This window comes from Aulonocara stuartgranti, assembly GCF_965226115.1.
Source record: "Aulonocara stuartgranti genome assembly, chromosome: 16".
NCBI classification, from domain to species: Eukaryota; Metazoa; Chordata; class Actinopteri; order Cichliformes; family Cichlidae; genus Aulonocara; species Aulonocara stuartgranti.
The window spans coordinates 880788-906512 of NC_138952.1; the positions used below are offsets into that span (position 1 = coordinate 880788).

General features: G+C 44.6%; 1 protein-coding gene across 2 annotated transcripts; it reads right to left on the bottom strand.

Moving 5' to 3' along the window:
* Positions 1 to 441: 441 nt before the first annotated feature.
* Positions 442 to 25459, bottom strand: LOC309691507 (interleukin-10 receptor subunit beta-like). 2 transcript variants are annotated; one of them, XM_082509223.1, is made up of 8 exons: positions 25165 to 25459; positions 18596 to 18734; positions 9011 to 9195; positions 7276 to 7430; positions 3649 to 3799; positions 2755 to 3565; positions 2127 to 2197; positions 1555 to 2006 (listed from the first exon to the last, which is right to left on the bottom strand). In XM_082509223.1, exons 1-6 carry the CDS (start codon positions 25223 to 25225, stop codon positions 3273 to 3275), a joined length of 984 nt encoding a protein of 327 aa, XP_082365349.1. In that variant the 5' UTR covers positions 25226 to 25459; the 3' UTR covers positions 1555 to 2006; positions 2127 to 2197; positions 2755 to 3272. The 2 variants fall into 2 exon arrangements, with proteins under 2 accessions (XP_082365350.1, XP_082365349.1); XM_082509224.1 differs by lacking the exon at positions 18596 to 18734 and having other exon boundaries at positions 442 to 2006.
* Positions 25460 to 25725: the final 266 nt, after the last annotated feature.

The following is a 25725-nucleotide window of genomic DNA, read 5'->3' on the forward strand; positions in this document are numbered from 1 at the left end:
AAGACAGGTGGTGGTCCTGCACCCCCTCGTCAACAAGTTGGTTAACTAAATAATACCCTCACGGGAAAATCGATATCTCTCTATGAGCACACTGTCGCGCTGAGCTAAAGGATCCTGTCTGTCCCGCAATATACGCTGAATTCTGAGGACTCTCCTTATCAATCTTGCACCTTCCACAATGGGTTGGTCGCGTATACGGACAGGACATGGCTGCGACAGGCTTCCCAAATCCACCTTCGCTTTTATAGCCGTGGTCTCTCATCTTGATTACACGAAGTAATTTACAATTGCTACTCTGAAATATGAATTACATCTGTAATAATCACATACATGTAATAGAATGTTAATAGTACATTTCCCTTTTTTAGGGAATGACCTGTATGTATCTGTGTGAAATCAATAAAAGGATCAGGTGCTGCATTATCTTTAGTTACATTGATGTTATTTATTTATGGTGAAACAGTGGTGGAATATCGCTGTTGCTTTCGTATGAATGACGCGGACATACCTGCGTGGCCGCGATCTAATCCTGTTTACATAAAGTAAACCTGCTCCCGAGCAGGTTTACGCTTACGGCTCTGTTGCTATGACAGCAAGTCCCGGATGGGCTTCGGGGAACCGAACGATCCAGGATCACGCGAAATCGTCAACAATCTCATCCAGCTAACTCACTTAGCGCGGTACGAAGAACAGGCCCCTGGACTCTGTTGGAAATGAGATTTTTTTACCTGGATAAATAAACGACTAAAAAAAACTTCCTGTGCTGCTGAAGTTCTGCATTTCTGTGTTTTCAGCGAGGATGTGGTTAAAAGTGTTTGTTTTTTTGTCAGTAGCCTGTAAAAAAACATGTGATGTGACAGCTGACCTTTAGTCTGAGAGCCGGACCAAAAGAACAGCCCAGCAGAACAAAACATCATCGAGATGCACAAAATAAATAAAGGAGGGTTCAAATGATTCATAAATGCAGCTGAAGTGTGCGTCCACGCAGTGACTGATGGGAAAACAAGTTCAACTGGAGCGCCTCCTGCTGGCCTCAACAGCCCGTGTACAGGTAGCACTGGGGCCTCAGGGTGGCGCTACAGGGCTTTGAAATGAGGCCTGGCTGAGGAGTCGTCTTTGTATTCGAGCCATATGAACAGCTGAGCCCCCTCCTCATTACATATTATATCAGCGGTCCCAACCCCCGGGCCTCGGACCGGTACCAGGCCGCGAGAGTTGAGGCTCAGGTGTGAAATGTCTGGTTTTCAGGGTTTTTATCGGTTTTCAGCGTTATTTTGTTATCGTTTTTATCGTTTACTCGGTTTTCCTGGGGCTTTTCACGTGTGTTATGAATAAATCTTCTTTTTTTCTGTACCGGTACTGGTTTTATTTGGTTGTATTTATCCGCGACACCTTAAAGGCCGGTCCATGAAAATATTGTCGGGCATAAACCGTCCGTGGCGTAAAAAAGGTTGGAGACCGCTGTATTATATAATGCTTGATATTCTGCTGTGTCAGCTGTTGTTGGATGATCAGACTGTGGTTTGTTGTAGTTTCATGGAACTCTGCTGAGCGTAAAGATTAGATTAGATGAAAGTTTATTAATCCCTCAGGTGGGTGGAAATGTAGTTTCCAGCAGCACAGCACCGACAGAAGTTGCATGTTACAGATGCAATAAAGGGGAATGAGAGTAAGGATTTAAGCATAAATATACCATATATACATATAACACATATATAAATGCAGAATATATAATATGGATTAATGGGAATACCAGTGGATTCCACATTTGAGTGAGTCGCAGTGAAAAGGCACTACAGCTCAGTTGTTCCCGCCCTGTATCCCCTCGCTTTCCCCTCCAGAGAGGAGTTCAACAGTTTGATGATGTGGGACAAAGGAGTTTTTCAACCACCAACTGGTCAAACATCCTCAGGAGCTTCCTGCAGATGTTAAAAGACCTCAGCCTCTGTTGGAGGTTGAAGACTCGTAGCGGCTCTCCAAGTTCAGCAGCACACGCCTTTAGCATCCTAGGACACACCACGCGAAAAATAAAAACTCATATTCTGTTGAGTGAATACTATTAGTCAACATTTTAAACATGATTAGCAAGTAATGATACTAAGACTTATGTGTTTCTTTTGTTTTACCATTTCAATCATGCTGCGGTCAGCGTCAGCATCTAACATGGAGCAAACAGCGCAGTAGTCCTCAGCGTTCCCTGAAACACATTCATAGTTAGGTTTTAATCAAACATTATTTATTGAATAATTAAAAAATAACACTTCATGGAAAATTAGGCTCCTGAATTTTTTAGACTTTGAGAAGGGTCTTATCTGAAAGTGTTTGAAGAGCACTATTTAAATTGGAAGTGCGCACTCTAACGTGATAAGGACTTTACTGAACTTACCTCCATTTTCAAGTAGGGTGCACTGTTAAAAAAAACCTGTAATATTCCGGCAGCCGGGGCGCCAAAATACAACCGTAAAATAACAGAAAATAACTCCCGCATAAAAATACGGTTCGTGATGTTATTTTACCTTTGACATGTAAAATCAGTCTACTTATGTAAATTTAATGATATTTTAGAACGACAGTACAAAACTGTAAAATATACAATCAGAATACTTTACTCAGTGTGAACGCACTGTGTTTTCCCTCTAACAGCCTCCACATGTTCTCACTCTACTTTCCCCTCATGAATGAATTTATGCTGCACTACTTTGAATGTTCGGGGAAATCAAACGCATTTCACTCGCAGTACTCGAGCTGACTTACCTTTGTTTGAATGACGGCGTATTGACAACGTGGAGTCTAATAATTGCCAAATCTTGTACCCGATCCTTGGTGGATGTGCGCCTCCAGAGATTTATAATGGCAAAATTGGTTCGCCGTGTACGCGGTGACTCCACAGACAAGGAACGAGAATAGATCAGGCTAAGCTAAGTCAATAGCGGTTCAGGGTTTCAGCTGTGTTTCATACGGGTCCACACTTCCAATGCAATCTTCCTCCATAACGTCCTTTTTCTTTTGAGCTGCTTTGAAGTATGGTTCATAGCAATCTTCCTTCCAACACAGTGTGTTTGTTTTGATTCGCTACCTGCTAAAACGGTGGCGTGCTCCCACAATGCATTGCAGCGTGACCTGGGCCAGCTTCACCTGTTCTTGCTCGTCTTCATCACTTCACTGCTGCAGAGTTCACAGCTCTAAAACCTCACAGTCAGAGGCCGATTCTCAGAGTCTTTAAAGTGCATCCCACCTCCTCCTGCTCCTCCTAGCCCCCATCCTGTGAGGTATCAGGTTGTGCTGCACCCTCCTTCCTCCTCCTCCTCAGTCCTGTGGTCTGCTACGATGCTGACCTGGTCACAGTGCTCAGAGGGCAGCGAGACTGGGTAGATGAAGGGGTTGAAAGGCAGCAGAGACGGAGGGGGCAGGACACACACCTCTTCAAAGTGTGGCGGCAGCACGACTTCTGGGCACAGGAACTTGGAGATTTGTTTCCAGTAGACCACCAGAGTCACCACCAGAGTCACCACCGTGGCCATGACCACAAACGTCACCACGGCCGCCACCCACGGAGCTGCATCCACTGTAAGAAAACCACACAGCAGCAGGTGAGCCCATCAGCGACACCTTGAGCGATTGTGACGGCTGTCTGACGGCGGTGCCTACCGTCACCGGTGCGCTCACAGACGACGTCGCTGTACTCGCCCGGTCTGGGGTTCCTGTTATAGATGATCTGGACTTGGACGCAGTATTCGCTCATCGGGTCCAGGTCACTAAGAACCACTCGGTCCTGCCTCGTTTCAAGGATCTTTTTTACCTGTAGGAGGCAGCAGAGAGGAGGTCAGAGGTCTTCAGTATCTGTTTTTATTCTTTGACCCAATACAGATCGAAAGTTTAAAACCAGTTTAAAATGAGCAAAAATCATATTTTGCATGCTGGAGCTTAACAAGGTTCCAAGTAGAGCTTCAACATGCAACAAGAAGAAATGTGACACAAAACAACGCTTAAACTGAAACAGGCTGTTTTACAGCTCATCAAAAGTTTAGGACCACACCTCAAAAAAGGTAAACCCAAATATGAAGTCAGTAATGAGGAGCTCCACTCTTATTGTTGATCACTTCAAAAGACTCGTTGCAGCATGCTTTATGCCAGCGTTTCCATGAGGTGAGTGGGAACATTTCTCCAAGTGGTGAAGACGGCCGCATGAAGGACATCTACTGTCTGAAGCTGTTCTCCATTTCTGTAAACTTCCCTTGCCATCCATCCCCAAAGGTTTTCAGTTGGATTTAGATCAGGGAAACACGCAGAATGGTCCAGAAGAGTGATGTTTTTCTCCTGGAAGAAGTCCTTTGTCCTGCATTGTGTACTGAAACGTTATCCTACTGAAAAACCCAGTGGTTACCACACAGACGAGGGCTCTCAGCAATGAGGGATGTTCTCTGCAACATCTGCACACAGCCATCGGCCGTTTATCTCCTGAAGCTCCGTTGTTCCACTAAAGCAGGGGTGTCCAAACTTTTTTCACTGAGGGCCACATACATAAAAATATAGGAGGGGCGGGGCCACTTACTAGAAATTAGGAATATAACCTTAACTTTAGTGTATTAAAGTTAGAAAAATCACTTAGAAGTGGTCGAATATGTTATATTGTTGAATATAATTAAAGACAAAACTGCCTTCATCACAGCTTTCCATAAATGGATCTTTATTGATTTATTCAGAAAAAGCTTTGGTAGCTCGTTCTCACAACAGCCTCGGATTTATTCTTAGAAGATTTACAGCACAGAGAAAAAACAAAGATGTGACGGGTACATTTCAAGCTTGTTATTTAAGTTATTAGGCTCAGCAACACAGCTGTTAACATCTGTTTGAAACCTTTATCAACATTAACAGACTGAACTGGGCTTAATAACAGGAGTGCATCATTTTAGTAAATTATTCTGGTGATGTCACTTGATCAAGGAGCAGATCTGCGTCAGATGAGATCAGCTGACTGCATGTGCGTGCGCCGTGCACAGCGGTGTGCTCTGTGTGTTAACAAGAAAAACGCACATAAGAAAGTGGTGCTCAAAAGCAGGGTAGTGACAGAAAGATGCGCATTATTGATATTTGAAGCATGTGCACATTAACACACGGGTACTGTGGGATATATTTTTAAAGCGCTCGTGCTCTCGTCCACTCCCCGCAAAAAAAATTAGATTAGCAGCTGTGCGGCGTCTGTGGCGTCGGTGCTCTCATCGCCTGCGATGGAGTCAAAATCAAAAGCACAGCTTTGTCAGACAGGTGCAGTTTAATGTTGGCTGACGAGTCTTCAGTGCGTCGCACGACTGGATTTCTGGACACGCTGACGTTGTTGAAGTTCTGCACTTTTTCCACATTATTTCAGTGACTTTAACGAGGCCGTGTTTTATGAGGTCTCCATCTGAAAAAGGCTCGCCATGTCTCGCGATGAGTTGGGCGACTTCATAGCTGGTCCTTTTCCTGGACCTTTTGAGCACGAAATAAACATAGTTGCTGACCCTGCAGGAGAGCTAATGTCTGCTCTGGCTCAGCACCAGTGTCGGCTGCACAGGCCTGATGTTTGGTTTCATAATGACGTCGTACATTATCTTCTTTCATAACTGCCACAGTCTCAGTGCAGATCAAACAGACACTTCTCCTTGAATTCTTTGAAGAATTCACTCTCCCACCATGTCTGAAATTTTCTGCACTCACTTTCTACTTTTTGCTTCTTTGGTTCTGCCATGTTTAATAACTTGGGGTAAATTTCTTCTGTGATTGTCCTTTTTGGTGGAGCAACTGCCTTGATCAACAGCAGCTCCCCCTGGTGTTAAAAATAAGAAGTGCAATACACTCAGGCAAAAGTTGAAGTGCGGCCATATTCTATTCTATTTATAAAATTACTTGCGGGCCAATTAAAAGTGGATCGCAGGCCGCAGTTGGCCTGCAGGCCAGAGTTTGGACACCCCTGCACTAAAGGAAAAAGACCCCAGAGCATTATGGTGCCCCCTCCACTGTGGGGCGTAGAAAACATCTCAGGTGGGATCTACTTGTCATGGCAGTAATGTTGGAAACCATCAAGGTTACATTTGTTCTCATCAGAGAATAAAACTTTCTTCCACTTTTCAACGTCCCATGTTTGGTCCAAACGGTCAGTTCTGTTGTGTCCAAGGCGACGAGGCCTTTGAAGACGTGTTTTGTTTTTGAAGCCCTTCAGTCTCAGATGTCGTCTGGTGGTTATGGGGCTGCAGTCGCCACCAGTAACAGCCTTAATTTGGGTCGAGGATCGTCCAGTGTGTTGATGGACAGCCAAGTGGATCCTGCAGCTCAGTGCTGGAGACGTTTCTTTGGGTCTTCCACTTGACTTTTTTGTTCCATAACCCTCAGGATCATTTAAGAATTTATTTAAGATTTAAGAAATTCCAAATGACTTTCTTACTGCGTCCCACCTCAGCAGCGATGGCGTGCTGCGAGAGACTCTGCCTATGCATTTCAACAACCCGACCACGTTCAACAAGGGAAAGTCTTTTTGCCTTTGCCATCAGAACATCATGGCAGTGACCACCTGACAGAAAATGAAATGAATCCACATTTTTGCACAGATTTGGCTTTTTAAAGGCATGTGGTCCTAAACTGGTGTAAAACAGCCTGTTTCAGTTCAAGTGTTGTTTTGTGTCACATTTCTTCTTGTTGCATGCTGAAGCTCTACTTGGAACCTTGTTAAGATACCCCTCACACTTTAAGTGCGTAGCTCTAACTACGGTGGCTGCTGTAGGACAAACATGCTTCTATGAGAGATCAAACACATGAAATTTGGACTGTACATCATAACGGTTGTGGTCGTATTCCTGCTACTGTTTGGACCGCGTCCACCTCCAAGCCTGTGGAAGGCTGTCAGTGCTGTTTACCTCAGCTGTCTCTGGCCACGAATGTAAAACATGATGTCTTTCCCAGCCATTGTATTCAAATATGGTGGGTAAACAGCTTCTACAAACCACAAAGCCGCTCCTGCCTATTTTTAACAGATTAATGATAAGTTTAAGAAAATTGTTCAAAGATGTAATTACACATGTAGTTATTACTGAGTGAATCTTCAGTGTTTAGTTTTTATGCTTTTTTATTGTTATCTTTGATTTGTTTTAATGTTGAGTTTTCATTTCACTGCTAACGTGGTTGAAATCATGAGTGAACTGCAGCTGCCTGGCTCTCAGTCCCGGCCCATAACATCACTAACTTCCTGTGTTTGACTGTTTCTACACGTTCAAGGTCCAAACTACAAACCGGCGTTCCCACCTCTTCCTTCGAGCTGCTCTTCCAGTAGGTGATGTTATAGGTGGCCGAGGTGTACGTCTCCCTCAGTTCTGAATGCTTGAACACTGGGTCTTTAATGCTGACTTCCAAAGATGTCCCAGTGACATGAAGAGTCACATCAGGTGGACCGATGAAGGCTGAGGGGGACAGATGTGGAGAGACGTTTTTATTGGACAAAATCAAAGCTGCAGCTTCTCTAACAGTCCACTCCATCTGCTACAGCTCTGTTATGCCAGTGTGCTTGGAGCTGGGGAGGTTCCCACCATGACGGCAGACGGTTTCACTGAGGACACAGACAGAAACACAGAAACCAGGATTTCACTCTGACTGGACTGAAGTCAGCGACGGCGAGAGCTCTGACGAGCGAGACGCTGAAAAGCTCGCTCACGGTTTCATTTCTGATCGTCTTCAGCTCAGCGAGGCTCTTCAGACGTCCCCTGCTGAAGCAGTCATTGCATAACTGCAGACTCCCCACACAGCTGCTGCCACAGTCTGAACCGGAGCTGAAGGGGACCATCCTGATCTCAGGAAGCTTCTCTGAGAGCCACCAATCCTCAACATGCCGTCAGGCGTACGTTGTATTGGTCTACCTGCAGAGAGCTCTGCTGCACGGTTTGCATATTTGCAGATGTGAGGAAGAACAAACTGACGGCTCAGGTAAGCAAATACCTGCAGTAATGATTCAGACACAGGCGGTTCAGATAAGAGGTGAGCTCAGGTCCCAGGATGTGTAATGAACACTACTGATGGTGAGATGAAGCCTCGTGATGAACTGAAGCTTCCATCCAACTGGTCGACTCATGGTTCGAAGCATTGCGATGATTCATTTGCTCTACTGCGCCATCAAGTGGACAATTCAAGTGAAACAGGCTCTGTGATTATAATGATGTGATGTGTAAACCTCTAAATGGAATAAATAAATTGTTTTCATGGTTATTTATCCCGAATATTGTCTCAGGATGTCTGATACAAAAGAGAAAGTGGAAACTATGAGGACAGAGTTTTGGTATGATTGTGTAACTGTGTAATCATGCTTATGTACATCTGGACAATGACACAAACTAGTGTGTGGCGCTTCACTTTTTAATGAACTGAAAGACAGAAATCAGATTATAGGATCTGTAGTGTTGTTTACTTATATTATGGTGCTTATCATGATATTTATTACTGTGTGCATACTTTATCAGGAGAGATGAGATTAAAAAAAAATCTCTTGCTGGTTCCATCGAAGAAGAAATGCTCAAGTAGCTATGTAGCACGTACGTAATCCAATTCCACAACACAGTGATGGTGGAAATCAGCTGTGTTTTGCTGCCCATTTTATTTCGAATCTGGCGCAAACCGGCGAGCCAGTTCCTGAATCAGTCACGTGGTACGGACTGCCCGCGAGGCCTCGAACGTCACTGCATACGTAATCAAAGCAAGCCTCGATACACGCTTACCAAAACTCCCCCGACATTACCGACACGCAGGACACATCACTAGTGAACACCTGCACAGACTTTCTGTGACTGCTTGGCTGACTCTGGTTCATTTACTGCAGCGATGAGAGCCTCACACATGGACGCACGATTCACAGTCACATATTTGAAGCTGGAGATCTTTATCTCTGCTGAGCGCAGCTCTCGGCTGTTGCACCGATACAGTGCGAAGGCTGTGAGCTCACACGCTGCTGCAGCATGTGCACGTCACACTTCCTGGAAAGCCGAGTACTTACCCTCCTCATAGGGGCAGAACGTCTTCTGCGCCCACTCCGAGTGCCGCCCGTCCACGGTGGCTCGCACCCGGAGCATGAAGTCGCCGATGAATAACAGCTTGAAGCGTGTGAGGTCACATGACCGGTGTGACGTCTGGTTGCACGCCGTGATCCAGTTTGGAGTCTTCCTCTTCAGCTGGTGCTTCCTGAGGAGACATGAACATGAAAACACATTAAACCCTTCTGCTCTTTCTTTGTGTTCTGTCTTCGCTCGCTCCTCCCCGAATACTCGGCGGGTCTGGAGGGAGAGCTTTCATTCAAATAAAATCTAATTACAACAGCAACACACCAGCCGTGTTTCAGTAAACGTGTCTAAACAGGCGTCATCTGTGTTTCATAGGTCGGGGCTGGGAGGTTAACGCCTGTGGAAGCAGGATGATGGGGACGAGGGAGGAAGACTATGAAGAGGAAGGCTGCTCCACGGCTCTCTGAGGCATGGAGCACACTCTGACTTACACTTAAACTCGTATTAAAATACCAGCGAGGAGTTAAAAGGTCTTTATGTGATCACATGATGGCAGGCCAGGTGGTTAATAAACGTCTCAAATGAATTCCAGTGAAACCAGAGAGGAGAAACACGAGCCGGGACACGAGCTGTAATAATAATAATACATTTTATTTAAAAGCGCCTTTCAAGACACACAAGAATACAATAAAATGACAAAATGAAGAGTGACTACCCCATAGACAAAAAGAGAAGAAGAAACAAAACACAAAGACAAAAACAGAAGGGAAGACTGACAGCGCACTTTGTTAGTGTAAGCAGCACAGTAGAAAGGTATGGAAAAGAAACAAGCAAAAACAAACAAATAAAAATAGTAGCAAACACACCCCAGAAAAAAAGAAAGGAAGAAAAAAGGAGAAAAAGTCAGTCCCCCAAATATTGTTCTTTTAATATGTTGTCATTACTAAATTTGGCTCAATGCTTACATATATGTGTAAAAAGCAAATGTAGGAGCTGTGATAACTGTTTCTAATAGAATGAAGCGTAGACTGATATATGAAATATTCCTTTATTGGGTGAGAAAATCAGACCATGTCATAACTGCTGTAAGTCACACAGAATAGATATCAGAGCCTTAAACAGGCTGTTAAGCTGACTCGATGTTTCCTCAGAGCTGACGTTTTTCAGCCCTGCAGGTGGAGATCTGCTGAACTTTTGAAGGACCAGAAACACGGGAAAATTCATTGCAAGCATCAAACGTACTCGAAGCGAGTGTAGCGTGGACATGTTGATGGTGTATATGAGTTAAATGCAGTGCAGTGACAGCGAGCTGAGTGGGGGGGTCTGTGTGCCAAACGTGTTACTGATGCGAATCCAAAGCAGAACAACTTCAAGGTGAAACTGTTGCTCAACAAAGGGTGTCGGCTCACCGCCCTGAGTAACGACGTGCCAGCCTTCACCACCGCAAGCACACAACTACAGGAACGGTGTCTGTGCGATCTGTGCCTGAGGAGGGGAGGGGAAGTGTCCTTCAGCCTGCAGAGACACGCCACTGACACAGGCGCACAACTGTTTAACTCCTCTCTGGAGGGGAGAGGGAGGGAAACGGGAGGACAAAGGAGGGGGGAACAACTAAGCTGTAGTGCCTCTTCACCTCACTGTGCAATACTTTTTGTAAATAGTCAACAGTGCAATAGACTCAATACTTGAAATGTGCAATTCACTTGTATTTTTAATTCCTATTTATTCTATTTATCCCCTTCGTATATTTTATTTATATTGTCTCTGTATATATATATATATATATATATATATATATAACAATTCTGTAACTGTAACTTCGGTCGTTGCTGTGCTTTTTGGAAGTCGAATTTCCCAGAGGAACCCACGCGAGGGATTAATAAAGTTCTATCTTATCTTATCTTATACTTTTATTCCACAATCAGAGAGAAAGAAACAGAGAGAGAGTGCAGGACAGACAGACAGGTGACAGTCTCAGGTGTACACACTGCTACACAACAGCACAGAGAAGCAGGATTTAGTGTTTGTGTTATTACGAGTGTAAACAAGAAGAGTTCCAGATGGTGCAGTGGACACATGTGTGACTGCTGTGATTAAAGCATCTTTCTTTCAGCTTAACGAGTGAACCGTCAGCTCGTTCAAACACACGTTAAAGTGCGTTTGGCTCGACACCACCGAACAGAGGCAGCAATATAACACAGCTAACATTAACAGTGCAGTGAATCCTGCTTGTGCCGTGATGTTCAGGACTGCAAACCGAGCAGCATCACTGACTTTCAGCTTGTTGTGTTTGTGGATATATGACTGACTTTAATTATCCATAAATCATCACATTCTCTGTAAGATTAAGGTCGACTATTGAACGGCGTATACTTTAAAGTAAAGGCTTTAAAACAAAGTTAGTACAAACGTCACTAATGTCACATAACTTTGCCGACATGTGGCCAACAGCAATGTTTTAATGTTCTTCGTTATTAAACAACATAAATAAGTGACATAATATTCAGTACTTACTTTTAAAAGTTTACTCTTCGGCCGCTCCGCTTCAGCCGTCTGCCACTTTTTTCCGAAAAAAATATCCACACCCACCACCACGCTATGAATTGTGGGATAGATTGGGTCACGAAGGCTACACTGGACCCAGCCTTCAAATCTGGGGAAATGAAGGGCGCATTTGTCAACCGCATTTTGAGGACTCTTCGAATTGGGACACCCTTCGTCGCGTCGCTGTGACACAATCGGTCTACAAATGCCCACTCCGAAGCATGCGGTCCCTGAATTGGACACAGCTAAAGTGTCATAAGAAAGTGCGTTGCTAGGAGTGATTGGAGGCAGATTTCATTTCAAAAGACTACCAAGCAGAAGCCTTGATAAAAGCGTGGTTTTGTACAAACTGTGCAAAAAGGAGTTTGGATACCACCGAAGCACTTCCACCTTATGGTACCATCTAAATGCAAAACCTGTTGCAGCGGGCACAGAAACTGTGGGAGCTGTTAGCGCTACCAGTCGAGTACCAACAAAAGGTGTCGGCAGCCCAAACTTGATGAGATGACTGGCTTCAGGACCAAAACTAGTAAGTCAACATTGGACAAACTTACACAATGGATTGCTCTGGGCTGTAGACCACTATCAGTGGGAGAAGATAGGGGGTTAGAACATGTGCTACAGTTAGCGTCAGGTGGTCCAACTTTCCAACTGCCTGAAAGACTATTTCAAGTAAAATTCAACAGCTTTATGACACTGAAAAGCAAGATTACAGACAGCACCTGCTAATATGGAGGAACTACACCAGGAGCAAACAAGTCTGGGGCAACAGAAAGAGCCACTCACAGAGGATGTTTCCACACGGTGGAGTTCAACACTGGATGTGGTTTCTCTCTACTAAAGAATCAAGAGGCTGTTTTTGCTGCTGTAGACAAACAAAAGCACGAGCTGGTCATTTTAACTCCATCAGAGCTGGTAAACCTCCAAAAGCTGGCAGCTGTACTTGAGCCATGCAGGTAAAGAAAACTATTCAACTTATTGTTACGGTTTCTTCAAAAAGGTCTATAGTTGACAGTTACTGTGGAGATGAATAATGCCCGCTGCAGTGCTGGTCCAGTCGAGCAGGGACCCACCCACAGCTGTCTGTTCAAAGCGTTTGTTGTCATGTGTGCAAAGAAAAGCATTTTCTTTCTCTGCTGTCCACACACAGATGCTGGTTAATGTGTACAAATAGATAAAATACAAATAGCATGGATAAATGACCTGATGTGCAAAAATTATTATTACTGCTAAAATAGGTCAGCTGTTCAGGAGTCTGATAGCAGTGGAGAAGGAGTTGTTGAGTCGAGATGTTCTGGATTTCACACTTGTGAACTTTCGTCTCGAGGGCAGAAGAGTGAACAGTCTGGGGGTGTGTGGGGTCTTTGAGGATGGAGGCAGCTCTGGACTCTGCGATGGTAGATGCTTATGGTAAATAACACACCACTGGCAAAAACAGTGAAAGGATCCCAGACGACAAGTTTTTAGTTCAACATACAAGTGACGACCTTTGACCTTCATCGGGTTTTATTTAATTGTGTCAGAGAAAACATCATGTTCTCTTCATGCAGCTGAGTACAGTCAGTGTTTAACTTTATCAATAAACAGCTGCAGCTTTCACTGACAGCACATGTGGTGCTTTAACCTTGTTGTCATTAGTTTTGCAGTCAACATGTGAACATGATGGATGATCTGTCTGCTGTCACTGGGTGGTGTTGAGGTCTGAATCTGAGGACGGCTTCTGCAATCACAAAGAGAACAGAACCGCCACAAACTGAAATATAAGGTTTATCCCTCGGATCTGAAATACAGCTGAGCCTCTCTGTCCTCACACACTCAGGATCTGAAGCTCTTCTCTTACATTTATTCAGTTCTACAGTTCTGCTGACAGAGAGCTGTTTATTAAAATAAGCCTTATATACTAACAGATTTTCCAATATAATGTTCACCTTTGAGTTGTCGGTGCTGTATAAATGGAGATCTGCAAAGATGAGATGATGGAGCAGGTTTGAGTCCTGGTTCAGTCTGCTGCTGCATCCTGGTCACAACACACGGAGGTGTTATCAGCAGTGTGTGACCTGCTGCCTGAGAACTGAGAAACAAACATTAATGCTTTCAATTATTTCTCCTCAAGGATTTAAGCTGTACAGAATACTGCACGTGACTGTGAACATACCTCACTAACAATAATTCAGACTGTTTTTTTAACCTGAATATTTTAAACAAAAGTCATAAGTGGAAAAATTAAACATACATTTTAACTTAAGCTGTCAAGTGGCCGTAGTTGGTATCAGCACATAAATATTGGGCTTTGGTACAGTTATATGATTAATTAATAATTAATGGGGGTTACTGAAGTGCAAGCTTTTTTTTATAAGTTGGTCTTCCTGTCCTTACAGATGTGACAGGAGACAGAAAACATGCTGCTGTTTGCACATATTTAATAATCAGCTCTGCACAGGAGCAGAAGCAGAGTCCTGTTGCTCTTACAGTCTAAAAGTACAGTAACGGTAGTTAGTTAGTAACTGAGTGGCCCGGGGCGTTTCTCTTCATTTCCTTAGTCAGGGTAAATTCATTCACCTGCTCGGATTAGCTAAACGCACTTTAAAAAACGAGTTTCTGCTAGCTAGCTAGCTAAGGACGTTAGTTACGGATTAGCTTACAAACACATTTTAACTTACCTCTGTTCTGTCGGGTAGTCCAGTTTACTGAAGAACACGTCAGGCTGTCTGTTTGAAACAGTCGGGACGCTGGAGCTCCTCTCGGCATCCACGCTCTATCTGCTACTCCCAAACAGAGAGACGCAAGTTTATCCGTGACTGCGAGTCAGAAGTGTTGTGATGATTTTTAACAGCATTATAAGTTTAATTAGAATCAAACTTAATAGAAATAATAATAATAATAATAATAATAATAATAATAATAATAATGGATACTTTATTGATCCCCATGGGGAAATTACTTGTTTTTCTCTGGGAGACCAACCAAAGGAGACCAACTGAACACAAATCAGTGCGATGAGAACTACTGATAATGTAAGAAAGAATTTTGGGAAAAAATTATCTGAGGAGAACTGTTTTATATCAGCCTGACCCCAGTCCCATCCGCTAACATGGAGGAGGCGGGGTTTAGGACCTATACTCCAGCCAGACACCAGGGGGCGATAGAGACTTTGAAGCCGATCAAAGTTCACCCAGGCCCGAGTCCATGAAAGCGAGCCCGATACCATGGCTCACCATGGCAACGGCGGGATAAGGAGCAGAGCCTCCATTTGGAGGAAGGCTACGTTTAATGTTAAGAGCAGCAGAGTTACCACAGCGGCCCGTCGCCATGGTGAATCCCGGTGCCACAGCTCCATTGATGATGTCATTCTTTACTCAGGGCTGGTTTCCCTCTCAGCAGCGCTCTGTGTTACCATGGTAACTGACTTTAAAGCTGGCTCACAGTTAGTTTCTCTCAGCTCAAACCTGTTTGAACCTGAATCTTCTTTAAGATGGCGCCGGTGAGGTCGGCTGCCGTCACGACTGCTCCGACCACTTTTTCTTTGTCTTTGTTTTTTAAGTTAGTTTTCAGCGTTTCTAAATCGGCAAAATCACCACCATTGGGTACATTAGGTATGACAGTGACACTCTTGTTTCTATTGGTTTACAATGTACTCACAATTCGAAGTTTTTAACTCCGGATCCGAGCTGGCCGAGTGAGATCTCGAGGGAGAACAAAGGGAAGCGGCGGCGGCCTAGAGGGAAGCGAGCCGGCGTCAGGAACAGGCTGAGAGCTCGTGCACACCGCACACCTCTGCCTAGCATCCTGCTCGCCAACGTCCAGTCACTGGAGAACAAGCTTGACGACCTCAGGGCCAGGATAAAGTTCCAGAGAGACATTTGGGACTGCAATCTCCTCTGCTTCACCGAGACATGGCTGAACCCAGCGGTGCCGGACCACGCCATCCAGCCGGCCGAGTTCTTCTCGGTTCACCGCATGGACAGGACACGGGACTCGGGGAAGTCAAGGGGAGGCGGCGTGTGTTTAATGGTGAACAACAACTGGTGCAACAGTGCGAACGTTGTTCCTCTCACACGCTCCTGCACACCAAATCTGGAACTACTGTCCATCATGCGTCGTCCTTTTTATCTACCTCGGGAATTTACATCGGTCATTGTAAGTGCCGTTTATATTCCACCACAAGCGGACACGGTCACCGCCTTATGCGAGCTGCATGAGGCACTCACACAGCACCAGACACAACACCGGGACGCTGCGCTTATTGTGACGGGGGACTTTAATAGCGCCAACCTCAAACGCGCAGCGCCGAACTTTTATCAACACATCACCTGCCCCACCAGGGGTGAAAGGACACTGGACCACTGCTACACTACGGTCAAGGACGGCTACAAGGCACAATCCCGCCCCCCGTTTGGCAAATCTGATCACGCCGCCATCTTCCTCATGCCAAAATACAAACAAAGGCTGAAACAGGAAGTTCCGGTTCAGAGGAAGGTCGCGCGCTGGACGGATCAATCGGTGGCCGCGTTAAAGGACGCACTCGATGACGCAGACTGGGGCATGTTCAGAAACAGCTCCGACGATGATGTCAACGTGTTTACGGAAGCGGTTGTGGGATTCATCGGGAAACTAGCGGATGATACCGTGGAGACAAAGACTATCACAACGTTTCCCAACCAGAAGCCGTGGGTGGATAAAACCATCCGCGACGCTCTGAGATCCCGCACCGCTGCCTACAACACAGGACTCATGACGGGGGACATGGACCCGTACAAAGCTGCGTCATATAACGTGCGGAGGGCGGTGAAAGAGGCGAAGCAGCGCTACGGGAGGAAACTAGAGTCACAACTCCAACAGAGTGACTCTAGGAGCCTGTGGCGGGGACTAAGGACAATAACGGACTATAAAGCACCAACAACCGGTATGACGAACGCGGCCGTGACTCTGGCAGACGAGCTGAACACTTTCTATGCTCGCTTCGAGGCTGCAGCTAAGGTCTCCAACAATGCTAGTGTTAGCGGCGCTAACGGCTGCAGACAGGAAGATACTGCCAGCACCGGAAACGTGCTCGTCATCTCCGAGCATGAAGTAAGGAGAGCCTTCAAGAGAGTGAACACCAGGAAAGCAGCAGGACCAGACGGCATCCCAGGTCGTATCCTAAGAGACTGCGCATACCAGCTAGCTCCTGTGTTCACTGAGATATTCAACATCTCTTTATCTCAGTCGGTGATCCCCACATGCTTCAAAGAGTCCATCATTGTTCCTGTCCCGAAGAAACCCCACCCTGCTTCTCTCAATGACTATCGCCCTGTAGCCCTCACCTCAGTAGTGATGAAGTGCTTTGAACGCCTGGTCAGAGACTTCATCATTTCTTCACTACCAGACACACTGGACCCACTACAGTTCGCTTACCGTCCAAATCGTTCCACAGACGATGCCATCTCTCATCTCCTCCACACATCACTCACTCACTTGGACACTAGAAGGGGGAATTATGTTAAAATGCTCTTCATAGACTACAGCTCTGCATTTAACACCATAATTCCCTCCACACTCACCACCAAGCTGGAGCATCTGGGACTCAGCTCATCTATGTGTCAGTGGATCTCCAACTTCCTAACTGGCAGACCACAGGCAGTAAGGATGGGCGGACATGTCTCAGCCTCCACCACTCTCAGCACTGGAGCCCCCCAGGGGTGTGTTCTGAGCCCCCTGCTGTACTCTTTGTACACATATGACTGCGTGGCCACTACCAGCTCCACCACCATCATCAAGTTTGCTGACGACACCGTCGTGGTGGGCCTGATCTCTGATAACAACGAGACGGCCTACCTGAAGGAGATTAGGAATCTGGAGAACTGGTGCCAGAGGAACAACCTCCTTCTAAACGTCAGTAAGACAAAGGAGCTGATAGTGGACTTCAGCACTAAGCAGGAGAGGAACTACCAGACCCCCGTCATCAACGAGTGCCCAGTGGAGAGAGTGGACAGCTTCAAATACCTCGGAGTTCACATCACGCAGGACCTGTCATGGTCCTGTCACATCAACACCGTGGTGAAAAAGGCCCGACAGCGTCTCTACCACCTCAGACGCTTGAGAGACTTCCAACTGCCCTCCAAGGTGCTCAGGAACTTTTACTCGTGCACCATAGAGAGCATCCTGGCGGGAAACATCTTAACCTGGTTCGGGAACAGCACCATGCAGGACAGACGAGCTCTACAGAGGGTTGTGCGGTCAGCTGAGCGCACCATCCGCTCCGAGCTCCCTGACCTGCACTCAATCTACAGCAGGCGGTGCTGGACCAAGGCCAGGAAGATCGTGAAGGACCTCAGCCATCCCAACAACAGACTGTTCTCTCTGTTGAGGTCAGGAAAGCGATTCCGCTCCCTGAAGACCAACACAGAGAGACTGAGGAGGAGCTTCTTCCCGCAGGCGATACGGTCTCTCAATCACACCACCACACAGTACTGACCCACACATACAGTTCTTACACACACACTGGACATTCTGGACTTTGGTTTTGCACAACACTGGTCACTATATTCTTCATTTCCGGTTAATACTTGTACAGCTGCTGTTATTGTGTATATATTTATTTATATTTAGATTTCTTCATACATTCTTATATAGTTCTATATTGTGTATTTTGTTGTACAGTTATTTTATTTTCAACTTTAATTTATATATTTTATCTTATTCTTCCCAGTTAAATTTACCCTTCATTCTAATTTGTGTTGTACAGTTATTTCCTTTTTAACCTTAATTTATATTTTATTCCTTCCTAGTTAAATTTACCCTTTTTAATTTTTCATATTTATTTCCTATCTTATTCATAGCCTTTTCCTTTTTTGTTCTCTTTAGGTCACGAGCAGTTGTCCAAGCATTTCACTACATATCGTACTGTGTATGACTGTGTACGTGACAAATAAAATTTGAATTTGAATTTGAATTTGATTTGAATTTGAATCAAGAAAACATGTTTCAGGTGGACCACGTCCCCTGTGTCCACCGTCTGACAGGTAAATAAGCCCCGCCCTCGTGATTCTCAGACTTACGGCACATATTGCGTGGTGAAGGTGACGGCGTGGGTCCCTGCAGCGCCCGGCGGCCAGTCCCAGCTCAGCGTGTAGTTGGTGTTCAAGGTCTTCGTGATGACGTTCTGAGGAGGCGGCACCTCGGATCCATCGGCTCCACCTGCAGGACAAAAACAGAGTGACACACATTCATCTTCTGTTTGTATAGAGATTGACAGACCACGTGATTTTCGCGCATTGCATGCCGGTAACTCGTGGCAAAACAATCCAAGTACTGCATCAAATGCAAGCATTTGCAGCACCGCAAAACGTTCATTCTTCGGTTCCAATAAATTCTTGCTTTTTCTTTGTCCCCTAAAAAAGTTCTGTACAAAACGAAGGAGAACAATGCCGGTCCGTACAAAGACAGACTTGATGAAAAGTCAAAGAAAAGATACGAGGAAAAAAATCAAACCAGTGAAAGTGTTAGATCCTTACGAGCACACAGAGTGGACAAAATACGTTAGCGTGCTGCCCAACTTTCACCACGCTCATATTTATAATCATACGGTTCTTGGAGTGAGTGCATACACTCATGAAGTTTAGTAACTTCAGGTCACTGCAACAAGCCCAGGTACAGTTTACCGACGGATGGGTGCAGGACCTTGAAATGCACCGTGTAGAACAAAAGACCATCGTACGAACAAAGGTAAGTTTACCAGTCTCACAAATCGTCGTCATAAATACACATTCGTTAACCGTTTATTAATAGGACCTTTGAGCTCAACGGTAATTAATTAGCAGTGGAAATAATTTCTGGTTCATCACAGAAATGTAGCAGTGACAATAATATTGTATGCTGTAATCGTACTGGACAATTAGTGATACAAAACAACTGTTTTATCCTGTGAATAAAAGTATATGTTTTTGTCAATGTACCATAATAACAGAAGCAAAACGCAATACTGTGTCAGGACAATTCACTATTTATGCACAATAAACAAAGGAGCATAGCGCGACAATTTCTGTTCAGCGCCAGACTTGCTTGTAACCTATGTCACCAATTATGTTAAGAAAAATGACGTATTAACTACTACAAAACTCTGACCTTTGTGGGAATGCTTGGAGCAGACTAACCTGTGAGCTGGAGGGTTCTGAGACGTTATATTTGCTCTTTGAATGGCTGCAATCCAGGCCACCCGTCGCGTCTTTGTTACTTCGGAAACATGGCTCGAACAATTTCTCTTCAACGTCGTAATCCGATAAAAACACTCTCTTTACCCGTCGGCTTCCTGTGGCTGTCATGTGACCGGCTGTTGCAGTTAATAATACAACAGCTTCTTGCCATTTTTGTGTTTCTTTTTATCGCTGTGTGACTGAGTTCAATTGAAAGCCTGCGTGCGCTAGTACCTCTTGCCACAAGTTCCCAGAATTCTTTGCGGTTTTACCCCTGAGTGACGTCACATTTTCAATCTCTATTATAAGAGCCATCCAACCCCAGCTGTTAGAGGGCGGGGTCCAAATAAAAAGAGATATCAGACAGGACCGATCAATGAGGATTCCTCAGGCCTGATGCTAATTATTGGTAATCAATCAATCAGTAATCAAATCAGGCTGATGTTTCAGGACTGATTCCTGTGAGGCCGCGCTGACGACACACTGAGCTGAAAAGATTTCTGTTTCTGTCTTTGAGAAAGTAAACATGTGTGTGCAAGGCTCTAGACATGTGACCTACTTCCTCAAAGGTGCGACTGAAAAAAAATCGTAGGTCACAAGACCGCGACCAGCTGAAAGAAGAGAAAGTCTCTGTGTGGTCAACAACAGACACATGTTGTGCTCATATCGTGGTCTGAACCAATCAGAGATATTCACTCTGTTTGCCAGGTGTGCCTGCTGCTTGTTGCACAGGGAGGAGAGGGGTGGGGCAGGGAGGAGAGGGGCGGGACAGGGAGGAGAGGGCGGGGCAGCGGGGGATTGGCTGGAGTGGGGTTAACAGTTTGCATACTATGCGTTCTATATCGCTCTCTCTCGCACTCTGAGAAAGTCAACATGTGTGTGCGAAGAGAAAAACAGAAATCTTTCCAGCTCAGTGTCGTCAGCACGACCTCACAGGAAGTAGTCCCGAGACATCGGCCTTTCAGGCAGCAGCAAACAGGTCGTCAGAGGACGCCGACATGAGGTTTAACATTGCCTACGATATTCCCAAAGAAGATGTTCCGTTCAAAGTTCAAATGGCTTGAAAATAAACCCCACCTCCAGTAATGATGTCACGTGCACCCAGGTTACAGGTGTCATCGCAGACACATGGGGAAAAGGACAAGTTACAGAAGTAAACGTTAGTCTATAGCCCTGCTGTGTGTGTGTGTGTGTGTGTGTGTCTGAGGGTTTGTAACACGTGCACACGCAGCAGATCAGCTGCCGCCATCTTGCCTCTAGTCTCGGTCTTCAGGTGTCCACAGGTGGTCATTGTGACCTCAGTCTGGGACATGAACCCCGTGTTTGATTCCCTCCCCAATTATCCATCCCTAGGTCCTAGAACTAAGTGAGGCTTTTATTTTGAAAAATAGCCATCAACTTGTCACATGACCCTTATGTTGTTCCTTCGTCCTCAGCTGCTGGCCCCGCAGCTGTAAATCAGGTCCACGTGGCTGTGATCAGAATAGAGCTGTGCGATATGACCAAAATCTCACATCCCGATATCAGAATTCTATCGTCCTGACAACGATATAAATCACAAAAATGTAACAATTTCTGTAAATTCTGTGAATCTCGGGCAGCTCGACTTGCGTGAAGTGTTTCCAGCTGCGCGTCCTTTACCCGGAGTCGAGTGTTTTAACGATGCATGAAACGATACATTTTTTTCTTTGTGAGTATTTATCACACGGCGTGCTGCGGGGAAAAGCCTGTTCTGATGTTTGAGTCTAAGGTTGATTTTTTAGCACCTGGCGGCTCTTTTTTACTTCTCATCGTAAATAATCTGCTCTTTCACGTGATTCAGTTTATTTTGAAAAGTCTCAACAGGATCTTGAGCTTTATTGTGAAAGGTTTATGTGGAACATAAACAAGCGGACACGCGATGCTGTTACTGTCGTTGTTGCTAACGACAACGCATAAAAACAGGCGCTTGTCCGTCCGTAGTGTGGTGATATTACATATAAGAGAAAGAGAACTTTAATAAATGAATATAGCCACTACAGTGACATCAGAACCATGAACACATATTGCTGTAAACAGTTTATTTTGCGACACCACGAAACAAACGATAGCGTAAAATGAAACGATCGACGTTTTTATATCGCCATCCGATATTGATTGATTGATTGATTGATTGAATCTTTATTTTGAACATGCTGAAAAAGTATAAAAAAAAATAGAATTAAAAGAGACAAATGAACAAAGCAAACAAAAGGAAAACGAGCAACCACAACTCCAAATAACGTCCATGTTCAAAAAGGAGCAGGAAGAAGCATAAGCTTATTTAATCCCACCCCTTTTCCACTATCTAGTATCAATAGACTACAGAAATACCTCCTTGTAATTACATTATATGTTATGTGTAATTTTTTTTTTTTTTTTAATATATACACATATATGTTTCTATCTATCCATACCTACGTATATACACACATACGCACATATACACATTTTCAATAACCCCATTAACACCTGAAGGATACACAACCTACAATTTTATATATATTTAATATATATATATTTAATATATATATATATTTAATATATATATATTTAATATATATATATATATATATATATATATATATAATATATATATATATATATATATATAATATATATATATATATATAATATATATAATATATATATATATATATATATATATATATATATATATATATATATATATATATATATATATATATATATATATATATATATATATATATATATGGTTATATCAAACAGCCCTAGATCAGAATAACAATAATCGTATCAGCCACGAAAACAAGCGTCTGCACATCGAGTAAAAACACCAGCACAGCGTCTGCCGAGGAACAGGAAGTGCTGCGACTAACCTGACCGCACTGGGAGTGAGAGTGATTATTTACCCAGCAGCCCCAGGGACAAAAATAAAGCACAGGTGTTTCTGAGCAGAATAAAAATATGAGCGAGAAAGCATTTGTGAGAGTGAAGGAGGAACTGTGGATAAAGACCGAGCTTCCTATGGGCTCAAAATGTGGTCATAAATATTTTGTACTTGTAAATCAGTTTCGTATGTGTAAAAAAGATTTGTGTGTGGACTTAGCCAAAAAAACCCTGCACGTTACAAATACGAATTTTGACCCTATTTTTCTTCCTTTCATCTGATTTGTGATTGACATGACATTGACCAATGTAACTATCCAATCAGAGAACAGATGGGTTTGGCTGTCGGAGGGACACTTTTTTGAACTGCAGGTCCTTGAAGGGTGATACAGTTTGAAGCTGGAGGATCTCTATATAAATATCCGATAGCAGCTAGGTCCCCTAACTTTCAGCAGCTGTTGAAAGGATAAAGTTGTGGTATATCAGTGGTTAGAAACACCATCATTACTTTAGGATTAGTTTAACACAACGTCAGGGCTGACCCGGGACCATTGCTGTGAGTCACAGGGCGCAGCATAAAGGTCCTTTCACATCGGAAGCAGGATGTGCTGCTAATGCTAACTGCTAACTAAAAGCCAAGGATGCAGAATTTGTTGCTGGCTGCTGGGCTCTGTGTGCAGCAGCTCTACCTGTACTAGATGCACCTGCTCCTTGTCTTTTCTATCTCTGACTTTATGTGAACTACAAGAGTTTCTGGGGTTTTTTTGCTGGTTCTTCAAATGTTCAATAAAAACATGTATGCTAATTCATAACGAAGAAAGCTTTGTGATGAAGACTGTCATTTCCAAAACACTGCCCCCCCTCACCCCGCGGTCCGCAGCTCTGTTGAAGTCCCTGTATTAAACACGTAGTCCTGTGACACAAAAATCACCAAACTCAGACAACCAGACTGTTTTCCTTCGTGGTGATGAAGGAAAACGCTGGGTTGGCATGTAAAAGGGCATTTATTCCCTTCAAAGACCTGCAATTCAAAAAAGCGCCCCTCGACAGCCAAACCCATCTGTTCTCTGATTGGATTGTTACATTTGTGATTGACATGACATTGACCAATCAGATGAAAGGAAGAAAAATAGGGTCAAAAATCCGTACTTGTAACTTGCAGGGTTTTTTTTCTAAGTCCACACACAAATTTTTTTTACACATACAAATCTTTTTTACAAGTACAAAATATTTATGACCACATTTTGAGCCCATATTCATGTTTCAACGCGCTGCCGCTGTGAAATCACTGACTGTGTGGGACAGAACTGACTGATTTGATTTTCTCACCACTTTTACTCTTTTATACACAGCAGAGCTATTTGTACGCAGCAGAAGGAATCTAAAGGAAGCATCACACAGCTGCTCACAGCTGCTTTAACAAACACAGGCCGAGTCTTCAGACCGGGACTCCTGCAGTGGCTTTAAAGCCGACTCCATGTTTCCTCAGAGCTGACGTTTTTCAGCCCTGCAGGTGGAGATCTGCTGAACTTTTGAAGGACCAGAAACACGGGAAAATTCATTGCAAGCATCAAACGTACTCGAAGCGAGTGTAGCGTGGACATGTTGATGGTGTATATGAGTTAAATGCAGTGCAGTGACAGCGAGCTGAGTGGGGGGGTCTGTGTGCCAAACGTGTTACTGATGCGAATCCAAAGCAGAACAACTTCAAGGTGAAACTGTTGCTCAACAAAGGGTGTCGGCTCACCGCCCTGAGTAACGACGTGCCAGCCTTCACCACCGCAAGCACACAACTACAGGAACGGTGTCTGTGCGATCTGTGCCTGAGGAGGGGAGGGGAAGTGTCCTTCAGCCTGCAGAGACACGCCACTGACACAGGCGTGGCCTCAGACTCACAGTGAAACTCAAGTCATGAATCAGAGAGAAACACACCGAGGCAAAGTGAAATGAAAGTGAATCCACACAACAATCAGCAGCTCACACAGCACCAGAGTCTGCACACAAATACTAGAGACACACTGACGGGGAGAGCTGTGCGTTACAGCAGCAGCCACCTGAAACAGATCAGTACTAAACCCATGTGACCACTGGGAACCTGTCATGACAGTCATGAGTCCTGCAGGTTCATCCAGGCTGACCGACTCTAAATGACTCCCTGTAAAACTATTATGGCCACCGTTAAACCATAAAGCACCACCAAGCCTCACACTGGCCGACTGTTAACCAGTTATCGACCAGTTATCGACCAGTTATCGACCAGTTATCGACCAGTTATCGACCAGTTATCGACCAGTTATCGACCAGTCACCCTACACTGCACGAGCCAACCCTCACACACCAGTAGAAGCTGTGATCACTAAAGGGAAACACACCAAATGAAGACTTTGTTGACATGATGTACTCACACGTGTACGCGCGCGCACAGCTGCGGGCTGAGACGAAGCTCCTTTAATCTCAAATATATTTGATTTGATTTATATGAAGTAAAGCAGCAGCACGGACCGAGGCTAGGATGCTACGCAAACGCAACCAGGTGTGGGACTTACCGCAGAAGAAGAAGAGGAAGCCGTGAAGGAGAGCCACTCTGTGGCGGGGGGCGGCGGACATCGCGCTGTTGAGAGGACCCACGGACCGAGAAACTTCCACACCGGCAGACACGGGACGTCTGTAATTCGTGGAGCTCTGTTCCTGCGTTGTTTTCAAAATAAAAGCACGGGCGGGGCCTCCACCACTCGTTACCGTTCCCCTCGCACGTTTTATTTCTCCGGTTTCAGCGTTTTTGCTTCACAACTACAGCGGGCAGTTTACTTTGTGCACTAACATGGACTCCAGTCAACCAGCGCCACCTCTGGCCGAGTGCCAGATCAACCTGTGACACATCTGCAGCACGTTTGAATTCGTTTCATGCACATTTGTACCTTTCAATTGTGTCTGTCTGTGCGTCATGGGAATAAACCTTTGAAAAGAATGAAATGATATCATATATTTATTATCAGCCCACATTTGTACAAAATGCCAAATTATATACACAAAGTCATAAGAATCACCACCCTTCTTCATCATGATATCAATACTTTTGCCCATAAGAAAAATGTCGTGAACAAATA